This window comes from Macaca fascicularis, chromosome 1, assembly GCF_037993035.2.
Source record: "Macaca fascicularis isolate 582-1 chromosome 1, T2T-MFA8v1.1".
NCBI lineage: Eukaryota > Metazoa > Chordata > Mammalia > Primates > Cercopithecidae > Macaca > Macaca fascicularis.
Window position 1 is genome coordinate 102,314,599 of NC_088375.1, and position 11,634 is coordinate 102,326,232.

Here is an 11,634-nt window from a genome sequence, read left to right on the forward strand (position 1 = left end):
GAAGGTAGGGTTTGGCGGTGTGGAGGTCTTTGAATGTCAGACATTGGGATTTTGAAAATATATTTTTACATAACAGAAAGTTATGAGATAATTTTGAGTTGGAATTAATGCACAAAATTGCATTGATAATATGTAGAATGCATTTAAGTAGAGAAATTATGGAAGTAAGAAGTATTATTTATTCAACTCACATTTATCGAGTACCTATCAGACATCAGACCCTATTCTGCAATAGTCTGGAGTAAAGGCCTAAAATAGAACTGTAATAATGGAATTAAAGGACAGAAGAGATGGGAGTAATTGTGAATAAAGAATCAATAGGACTCGACACCTGACTATATTTGTGCCATGATGAAAAAAGGAACATTAAAGGTAACAGGTTCATAAACTTGAGTTAGTCTGTCAGATGGCACTATTGTCAGATATGGGATCAGCTAAAACAAAAGCTTGTAGGGGCAACTATAAGAAGATGAGTTATCGATATTTTACCTTGAAAATGTGAAGGTAAGTATTAGAAATGTCTATTTGTCATTAATGATGAAGAACTGGATTTCAGAAGAGACGACAAGTCTCTTCTTGGACACATCTGTGGACACAGATGTCTGTTATTTAAGTAGAGATTATAATTGAACTATGAGAATGCACTAGATAATTGAAAGAGAATGTAGGGAATATGAGAAGAGACTGGAGGATTACAATTGGTAGATGAGAGAAAAAATGGTATTAATAGTAAATAACTTTCATTTATTAAATATGTGACAAAATATGCTAGGGCACTTTTTTTTTTTTTTTTTTTTTTTTTTTGAGACAGAGTCTCGCTCTGTCGCCCAGGCTGGAGTGCGGTGGCGTGATCTCGGCTCACTGCAAGCTCCGCCTCCCGGGTTTACGCCATTCTCCTGCCTCAGCCTCCCGAGTAGCTGGAACTACAGGCGTCCGCCACCTCCCACGGCTAGTTTTTTGTATTTTTTGGTAGAGACGGGGTTTCACCGTGTTAGCCAGGATGGTCTCGATCTGCTGATCTCGTGATCCACCCGTCTCGGCCTCGCAAAGTGCTGGGATTACAGGCTTGAGCCACCGCGCCCGGCCATATGCTAGGGCATTTTTATAGTTCATCTCATTTTATCCTTTCATACTTCTGTAAATTAGTCATTATTATTTCCACTTAAAAGATGAGAAAACTAAAGTTTAATGACTGTGTATCTTCTCTGTAGTCGGGTAGCTAAGTAGGTGGCAGAGTAAGAATTTGAACGTAGGTCTATCTTACTGTCTTATCCCGAAGTGTTCAGGAAACTAAGAGAGAATCAAGGCAATGATGTATTACAGAAATCAAAGGAGAGAATTACAGGAACAAAGAAACAATCGCTGGGTGAAATAGACTAACTTTTTCTATTATTATTTGTAACATTCAGCATCTAAAAATTTATATATATTTTATAATAAATATAATCCCCATTAAAAATTGTATACATAGATATGTATATATACCTATATAAAGACATATATATTTAAAAATGGGTATCCATCATAAAAAGTAAAACTTTGTTTGAAAATAAGAAAAAGAAACACACAGCATTAAGACTATAAAGAATAAAGAATGCAATTAATTAAAGATGATATAAAATTTCCAAATGAAAATAAAAATAAATTTAATACAAAGTTCAGCAACTGCATTGATACAAATGGATATATTTAACACTGTATTATTATATATCAGTAACAGTTGACAAAAATGTAATAAAAAATGCCATTTGAAGTATCAACAAAAATAAAAAGCTATAAAAGATATGTTACATCTAAACGTAGCACTTTATAAAACTGTATTGGAATGTATAAAAAACATAAATAAATTGATCCATATGCTGTATAGATGAATATGTATAGATGAATGAGTAGAATGTCTCAGTTACATAAACATGCCAATCATCTACAAGTCAGTAATTTCAATCCAGTTTCAATCAAAATCTCATTTTGAGTAGAGAAGAGTGGGACAGGTAAGAATGAGGGCCAAGAATAAGACATTTCAAAGGAGGAGATTAAAATGGTGGCGCTTGTCTTACTACTTATTAAAAGTTATTATGAAGTAATATTTGTAATAAAATACCAGTGGGAGTAAAGAACCAATGGAAGCAAAGAAATAGACTAATATAATATGGGATTTTAATATACTTGAGAGCAGGTGTGGCAAATCACTGGGGAAAAGATGAACGTAGCCAGCACAACAGGTCTGTGGAAAAAGGTGCATTGTTTAATCAATTGTATTGGAACTTCAGTTAAAAAGTTTCAATTCTCTATAAGTATAAACCATAAATTTAAAGACTGATGAATTAAACCATTTAATATTTCCTTTCATCAAATAACATCATTTAAAAAAAACAAGATATACGCTAGGAGTCTGTATTTGTAATAATATATATAACTAATTATTATTATTTAGAATATATAAAAAGCTCCTGTAAAGTAATAAGAAAAAGATAACCAAATGAGTATACACACACACTCACACGTACACACACACAACATTCAACTGTAAATCAAAGCAATAGCATATTGTTTACACAACAACTGAGTAGCAAAAATATGACCACCCAGCACATTAGAAAAGATGTGAAACAAGAAAATTGCATGCATTGCTGATGGCAGACAGATTTTGGAAAACAATGTGGCAGCATCTAGTGAAGCTGAAGATGCAAATGCTCCAGAATATCAAAAGTTGAAGGCTAACGAATGATTAAATTGTGCTACATTTATACAAGACAGCTGGGATTTTCCTTTAAAGTTGCAGCTAGATACATTGACATGAATGATTCTCAAAACAAATGTTGAGTGAATAACCAAGTTATAAGGTAATGCCTAAAATACAATTCTATTTACGTAGAGTAAAACAGACAGAACTAAACAGTATATTGTTTTTGAGTGTGCATACATGTGCTAAATATAATAATAAACACAAAATTCAGGTTAATGGTAATATGTAATATGGCAAGAAAGAACTGTATTGGGGAGGAGAGTATAGTGGTCTTCAAAGTTATTCATAATATTCTATCTCTTAAGTGGGGTTATAGGTTCATGTGAACAAGAGGTGAAAAAGTGGAGACAGAAATACCGATAAAAGAGTGAACTATGCTTTTAGGAAAATAAGAAAGGGAAGAAGAACGTCAGTATGGTACACTTAGAGCAACAATGAAAATGAGAAAGAGTATATACTTTAATACGTTTGAGCATATTCATAAGCTGTATAAGCAGACTAAAAAGAGGAAAATTTTGAGGATATATAGGTAAGTGAGACAACTGAAGGAACAATGTCTCTACATGAGATGAGACAAATAGGTTCAAAGCATAAAAGGAGGAATTTATCTCAAATGGTAAGACTGGATAAAATCAGGGTCAAAAAGGTAAACGTCAGTGTGGCTACAGATTAGGCTATCTTTGGGTCACTCTCTGGTTCTTTAGTTATTCACCAATTCGTTTAATTGTTCATTTATTTAGTCACATATCCATTAATCAAATGCTTATTGAGGGACTGTCTTTATTTGTTGTTATTATTTTTATTTTTTAGAGACAGAATCTCACTCTATTGTTCCAGTCGAAGTGCAGTGGCTGCTCACAGGGGCGATCAGCGTGCACTGCAGCCTCGAACTCACGGCCTCCATCAGTGCCCCTGCCTCCACTCAAGGGTCTGCCTTTAACATCGCCTATTACAAATGCCTCTTGTTCATTTGCCTGATCAACATCAAAACCCCTCCCTCTGATCATTTCCAGTTGATTGTCATATTCAGGAAAAAATGGAACAGTGGACCCTTTTCTCTGTTGGCCCATGTCCACCTATAGGTTCCCCAAAATCCACATTCTCCCTGGGCCCAGAGGACTGGTTCTTTGTCTCTCTTCAACCTTCATCTCAAATTGTCTCTAAGCACCACCTTCCCCAGAGCTTGCCAGGTTGGGTTTTGAGATTAGGGACAGGTCATGGGTATGTGGAGAATGGTTTGGAGGTTGAGGACAACCACGGGTGTCTCATTGCTGCCGTTTCTCCTGAGGACATAATCGCGTGGTCACCTTGGACCCTGTCACTTCCTAAAATTACTCATTCTGTCATGCCATAGAGGTCAGTTTTCCTCTTTCTTGGCTTCTGCCCACAAACATTCACCAATTGTTCATTCGCTCATTCAGCAAATATGCCGCCTCTGCAAGATGAGCTCCCCTGCGGGCAAGCATGGTCTGAAACATTCTTTGAGCAGTATTTATTGAGTGCCTACTATGCATTAGGTACCGTGCCAGGCACTGACAAGCCAGTGGTAAGGGAAACACAGCTCTAACCTCACCTCATTCTCCAGGTTACAAAGGCCATGTGCCCCTTTCAATCTGGCAGAGAAAGTTTCCTTGTTCTAAGTATTTGCATCTACTTCAAGCCAGATTCTTCTGCCCCTTTCTCCTTACTAGACCCCAACTCTGTGCAATGCTGACCACAGCTAGAGTCACCAGCCTCATTGCTCAACCAGTGTTTATTTTCCTAAACGACCCTTCCTCACATTCCCTTCCCTCCATCTCTCCTCACCAAGCACCCAAAAGAGGATTTAGAACTAGCAGGGTGGACATCAACTGGTTGTTTCTACTTTTCTCTGCCTAGCACAGAATTGGGAGAAAACTGGAGCCTCCATCTGCAGTCACACGTGTACAGATCTAGGGATTTGGGTGTAGGCTTTTTCTAACTTCTCTCTCAGAAGCTTCCACAGAAACCCTTCCGTCTGTAGCCTCAAGGGCCCACCTCCAAGGGAAGGCTTAGGCAATGATCCTGTTTCTACCAACACCACACCTTATCCCAAGAACGTGCCCTAGACCTCCAGTGACCATATTTTCTCTCCCTCCATTTCTACCCAGACCTCCAGGCCTCCTTCTGGAATCATAGAACCTTAGAACTGGAAGGAATTTTAGAGGTTATCTAGTTGGAGTTGTATCCAACAGAGTTCATTAACACCAGCCTGGGCCTCTTTTTCCTCCTCCCTCTGGATTTTTTTCATCTTTTCCTCCACCTCAAAAAACACTGGCACACAGATTCTTCTTGTATAGGCACCAAAACCAGCTCCTCTGCCCCTAAGGCTGTGTCCCTATGATCTCCAGCCACCCCTGCCCCAGTCACTCACCCTTTCCTCATCTCTGGAATTTGGCCAGGTAGTCCCAGAAGACTCTGGAGTGACCTCCTTTGCTTAAAAAGCACACAGATAGGCATGCTGCAGGCTGTGAGTGTGTGAGCAGAGGAGGACTGGAGGGTGAGAGGGAAAGAAAATGAGGGTAACTTTCATGGAAGATTCATATATTTTCCCCGATTGTACCAACCGCATGTATTTTTGGCCTGGCTGCAAGGAGCAATATTGGTTTACTCTCGTATCCTTGAAAAGTTACAGAACTGTGTCTTAAGAGAATTATTTATAGTTACTATAACTGAGTTGACAAATGTCAACTTAACTGGTAAATTATATTTGGTAAAATAAAGAGGACGTTTATTTAAAAAAAAAATCTAATCATTCAGAGTGAATAGTCACCTCTGCTCTGACTCATTTTTTTGCACCATATATGCCTGTGTCCCATCAGGTATTTTTTTTTCTGATTTCAAATCTGCTTTCAAATTCTGTTTCATTTCCATATCCACTGCTACTATTCCACTAAACATTTAACATTTCATAATTATTTTGTATCTTTTTGTGACAAAAGAAAAAATCTTATGTGTTGTATGTATCTATTTCTTCTGCCTTTACCCACCTGAAGGTTAATATTAAGTCCAATTTCAGTTTTTAAAAAATTGGAAAAATAGAAAGAAAAGTATCCTTCTGCTTCTATTTCCTGTCCACTCTATGAGGGCTTTCTTTTTTTTTTTTTTTTTTTTAAAATCTCAGGTCTGTACAAGGGCTAGCTCATGTGTACTCATCAACACAGCTTTCATGTAGCAGGAAAGGTTGCCCTTCAATCCTTTCCTGACTCCAAACACTTGGGATATCTACTGCTGCAACCCCTGTAGCCCATGAAATCTCATGGGAGTCCCCTCATTCCTGCCACTACTGCAAACAGCCCTGTGATCCCTGGATCCTTCTGAAGAAATTCCACTAAGTTGTGCTGGATGGCAACTGGCTGAATCTTCTGCAATACACTTCAGGGTTGTGCTGTGCAATCAATAAACTCCTTCAAAGAATAGAGAAAATTCTCCTGCCTTTGAACCACATTTTGTTAGTTTCATTCCTTTTGTTCCTTATCCTTCCCCTTTCTCAGCAGATTTTGTAAGTTAAACTATTCTTTACCCCTTGGACAGAATGGAAAGCCCAAGTACTCTTTTGATTTGACTTCTAGCCTGACTGAAAAACCTAGCTTCCCGTAGGTGTGTTGACCTCATGAAAGGGGAGTGTGGTAGCAAGTGTTTTCCTAATTAGCCACATGAGGCATAGAGTTGCTTTTCCCTAAGTCTAAGGCTTAGGGAGCCCCCGAGGAGAGAGCCCTTTATAAGAAAGCCTTTCTCCCACTTAGCAATTCCCTGTGAAGCCTAGAGTTGTGGCTGTGGTTACAACCTTCCTACTTATTGGCCTGCAGAGCAATGAAGATGGAGACATTTGGAAAAGAAGTGACTCTGTTGGTTTCTGGAAGAGGTGGATGGACTGAGGGGTGGACTTTCTACTTTGAGATATGAGTGAATGACTTTGTTTTCTAGATATTGGGGGACAATTGTCACAGAACGGTATTTCCTATTGGACTTTAAGGAAGGACTTGTGGACATTTTGTTGAGATTGTGATAACACATGAGGTAGAGGAAAGGACCATAACTTAGGGATGGAGGGCTTTGGTGAGTGTGTGTCCTACAATTAGAGGTAGTCATAAGATAACAAATACCTGGACTAAATCTATCACATTGTGTCTGACCCACTAGCTCTGTGACTCTTCCACAACTCTACTATTTTCTGAGCTAAATTCTAATCTGGGATGTTTGTATTATATTTAGTGGCATCAGGACAGGCTCTTAAGAACAAAGGAATGTCAGGACAACTAGTGGAGCTTATGGTTGAGATTCTGGAGTATCCATTCCTACAGAAAATAGGAGAGTCCCGTTAGGTTTAACTTTGCTCCCAAGACTCTGTATCAAATTGCCTTCCTATAGGCGTCCTCTTTCCTTCTTAAAGACTCCAGTTCCTAAAGACCTACCTTTTTAAAAAAAAATTTCCAGTTTACAATTTTCTAATTCAAAACTGTACTGGACATAGAGCTTAATGCTAGTTTCCCTGTTTATCTCCCTACTGCCTCTGTAAGCAGAACACACAACAATTATACGGGTATCATTTTCTATCACAGTAGGAAAGCCTGTTGGGGATAATACAATCATAAGATACTGGGATGACAAAATAATTTTAAAATCTCGTATACAGCCATATTATCTGTTCTTCTTAAAGGCCCAGGTTTGAGTTGGAGCCCTATAGAGAGCCAGTATAAGGTTTTCAGAGAATTGACAGCTTTGCATTTAGGAAATATTATTTCAGTAGCTATGTGAAGAGTGAGTTGTAGTAAGACAAGTCTGGAAACAATAAGCCCAGATAAGAGTCATTAAGTTAAAAATGGCTAGAGTGTAAATTACTTTTTATGAACCTCTATTTTTTATGTAAAAGTTTTCTTCAAGAAAAACAAGGAAATTTTCACCTCATATTTTCCTGTTTCAACATAGACCTACTATTTTGCTGTATGCATAAAAAGCAAGAGAAAAAAATTGTGGTTGCCATATGCCAAGCTGGGTTCTTATTTGTGGATAGCCTCTGGTATTATGGTTTCCAAATAATTTTATCTATTTGTTGTATCCACTGGCAGTTCACAGCTGTCTGACTGTTTTGGTGGATATCAGTAGCTTTCTCTATTTAGAGATCCCATCTTCACCTCAGTACCAAGTCAAGAGTCAGAATTCTGCCAAGCAAACAAACATTTATTAGCACACAGGCAAAAACATACTACTATTAGGCCTTTTCCTGGAAGCTCATGGAAGTCTCAACTCTTTTTCCTTATGCTTTCTGGTTAGTATAATAAATGAAAGTTTCTATCAAAGATAAAATGTAACAAAATTCTCTCCAGTAGAAAAGCCAGCTTTCTAGTGACATTAGGTAATAAATATCCCTTTAAAGAGGGAACACAGGAATGAATGGATCATGTGCCTATTGTACCTCTCCAAGCTCTACAGGCTGCCTAACTCATCATATTTTACATCCCTGCAAGCCGGAGGTTAGGTATACTTTCAGCCAATCAACACATCTTGATCACCTGGTTTTTCATTTAAAAAAATTTTCTGTCTGCCATTGGTTCTTAACTGGCACAAATTTTCTTGTACTTCTTCCCTACAGGGACATTTAGTGATTTCTAGGACCATTTTGGTAGTCATGATGGAGGGAGGAGTCTATGCTACTGACACCTGATAGGTGAGACCAGGAGTGACTGCTAGACATTCTATAATGCATGAACAGCCTCGCCTTCTCTCCAAGCAATGAATTGTCTGTTCCAAAACGTCAATAATGCTGAAGTTGACAAAATGTGCTTTACATTCATTAATAAACTCTACAGTGTGGATACAGATAAGAATATTTGAAGATCTTGTCAAATCTGCCTCTTGAGGTAGACTATTGATTAAAGTATTTCAAATGTTAGCAAATTACACCTAGAATGTAATTTCTAGATTAGCGCACTTCAACCATAACTAACCCCCTGTGAAAGTTAATACCGAGTGTCAACTTGATTGGATTGACGGATGCAAAGTATTGATCCTGGGTGTGTCTGCGAGGATGTTGCCAAAGGAGATTAACTTTTGGGTCAGTGGGCTGGGAAAGGCAGACTCACCCTTAATCTGGGTGGGCACCATCTAATCAGCTGCCAACATGGCTGGAATATAAAGTAGGCAGAAAAACATGAGAAGACTAGACTGACCTGGCCTCCCAGCCTACATCTTTTTCCTGTGCTGGACCCTTCCTGCCCTCAAACATCAGACTCCAAGTTCTTCAGTTTTGGGACTCGGACTGGCTTTCCTTGCTCCTCAGCTTGCAGACAGCCTATTGTGGGACCTTGTAATAGTGTGAGTTAATATTTAATAAGCTTCCCTTTAACTATATATATATATATATATCTCCATCTCCTATTACTTCTGTCCCTCTAGAGGACCCTAATACACCCCCTTTAGGGTGTAGATTAGATTAATTTGCACATCCATATATATCACATGAGATTAGCCTGTTGTCTTAAATTATATTCAGTGGAATATTTGGATTTTTTCTTCTCATTCATTTGTTAATAATGAGTGAGACTAAGGGAAGCTGGTAAACATACTTTAGTTTTAAATATGCCGACTTAAAAATGAGCTTATTCTTATCCACAGAGGGTATCATTTTGTCATAATCCATTCTGTGTCCCCAATACTTCATCTCAAAAAACATAAAAATGTCTACTTACTTAAATTGTTTCTAATTTGCTGTTATAATAAATATTCTAGCTAATATTGTCATATATCTCTTTTTAATATCTGAAATATTTCTCCTAGACTACATAGTGAAAGGCAGGCTCTAAATAGTCTTAAACTTTCAATATAAATTGCCAAATTGCCATTCAGGGGAGTTTGTACCAATTTATATGTCTAACTAGCAATACTGTTAGCTTATCCAACAGAATAATTAACAACATAAGTTATAATTACTAAAAAACATTTGGAAATTTGACAAGATAACTTCGTATTTTGCAAAATAACTCACATAGTATATTTTATTTGACCAGCCTAATTTCAAGGCTGTTTAGCTGCTTGAAAAGAAAGTTTTTATTTGTTCTTCATATGTACTTAGAATGCTAACTGTGTTTTATTAGCCAACAAGTGAAACCGCTGAAAATATGGATCCAGAGAATGAGACAATGGTGACTGAGTTTCATTTCTCTGATTTTCCTCAATCTAAGAATGGCAGGCTGTTATTCTTCATTCCTATGCTTTTTATTTATATATTCATTATTGTTGGAAATTTCATGATTTTCTTTGCTGTCCAACTGGACCCCCGTCTCCATAATCCTATGTACAATTTTATCAGTGTCTTCTCCTTCCTGAAGATTTGGTACACCACCGTGACTATCCCCAAGATGCTCTCCAACCTTCTCAGTGAACAGAAAACCATCTCTTTCATAGGCTGCCTCCTGCAGATGTATTTCTTCCACTCACTCAGGGTCACAGAAGCCCTAGTCCTCACAGTGATGGCCATTGACAGGTATGTAGCCATCTGCAACCCCCTTCGCTATGCAATCATTATGACCCCTCGACTGTGCATCCAGCTCTTCACTAGCTCTTGCATTTTTGGCTTCTTCATGTTATTGCCAGAGATTGTGTGGATTTCTACTCTTCCATTCTGTGGCTCCAACCAAATTCATCAACTCTTTTGTGACTTTGAACCTGTGCTGCAGTTGGCCTGCACAGATACATCCATAATTCTGGTTGAAGATGTGATCCATGCTATTTCCATTCTGACTTCTGTCTCTGTCATCACCCTTTCCTATTTAAGAATCATCACGGCGATCCTGAGGATTCCCTCTGGTAAGAACCATCAGAAGGCTTTCTCCACGTGTGCAGCCCATGTTGCTATTTTCTTGCTGTTTTTTGCAGTGTGGCACTCATGTATCTGTGCCATTGCACTGATGTTTGCTGTCCTTGCCCCACTTTTCAACCCAATAATCTATAGTCTGAGGAACAAAGATATGAAAAACGCCATCAAGAAAATCCTCTGTTCTCAAAAGATGTTCGATGCCTCTGGGAGCTAATGGGAGTTCACACACATCTCTTCAAAGAAATCTCATCATCTCCTTAAGTTTAAAATGCTAACAAATCAGTTTTTTAAAATTACCATGCACTTTTTCCTTTTTTAAAAAAATTTAAAGAAATTTTGGCATGTATTTTCAAAGTGAAGTATCTAATGATTTTTAATATGAATAAAACGGTACTAAGTTGTGTGTCTATACATTTCAATTTATAGGTCTTGTATTTCTAAGGCTATAATAAGCATGATTTATAAATGTTATAACTTTTGCTTAAAAAGTTAAGCTGTAAAAACAAAAACCAAAATGAATACGTTAAGCTTTAAAGATATTTAAATGATTGTAAAACCTTCTTATACATTTATCTACATTGTTCTCTTTTCCTGCACTCTGCATTTCTTTGTGAAAATCTGTATTCATCTGGTGTCATTTTCCTTCCACCTGAGAAGCTTCCTTCAACTTTTCTCATACCGTGGGTCTGAAGATGATTAATCTTTTTTGCTTTTGTAAGTTTCAACAAAGCTTTGTAAATCTGAGCAAGTCTTTTATTTTGTCCTCATTTTATAAGATGTTTTTTCGGGATATAGAAGTCCAAAATATAAGATTTTTTTTCTTTGTTTACATGAGTTAAAGATGTTGGTCTACTTTGTTCTCACTTGCATTGTTTTTGATGAGTAGTCTGCTGACATCCTTGCTTGTGTTTCACAGTATGTTATGAATGTCTTTTATCATCTCTTTTATTTTTTAGTTCTCATTTATAAGTGGAGCTAAACATAGAGGTTACATGGATATAAATACGAAAACAATAGACACTGTGGACTATCAGAGGGTATGGAGGGGTGGGTA

At 37.5% G+C, this 11,634-nt stretch overlaps 1 protein-coding gene and 1 long non-coding RNA gene across 2 annotated transcripts in view; both read left to right on the forward strand.

Annotated features, from left to right (window-relative positions):
- Positions 1-6,190, forward strand: part of LOC123575526 (uncharacterized) — a 189,399-nt gene extending 183,209 nt beyond the window's left edge. Inside the window, exon 3 of the long non-coding RNA XR_012434902.1 lies at positions 3,557-6,190. This is a non-coding gene — a long non-coding RNA (uncharacterized lncRNA). The remainder of the gene's footprint in view (positions 1-3,556) is intronic.
- A 3,584-nt stretch (positions 6,191-9,774) lies between these two features.
- Positions 9,775-10,884, forward strand: LOC141406886 (olfactory receptor 6K3-like). The gene has a single exon (XM_074039915.1). The coding sequence runs from the start codon at positions 9,883-9,885 to the stop codon at positions 10,792-10,794; it is 912 nt and encodes a 303-aa protein (XP_073896016.1). The 5' UTR covers positions 9,775-9,882; the 3' UTR covers positions 10,795-10,884.
- Positions 10,885-11,634: the final 750 nt, after the last annotated feature.

Bases quoted from the DNA above. Each gene is read 5' to 3' on its own strand.
- LOC141406886 (XM_074039915.1), top strand. From the start codon at position 9,883: ATGGATCCAGAGAATGAGACAATGGTGACTGAGTTTCATTTCTCTGAT.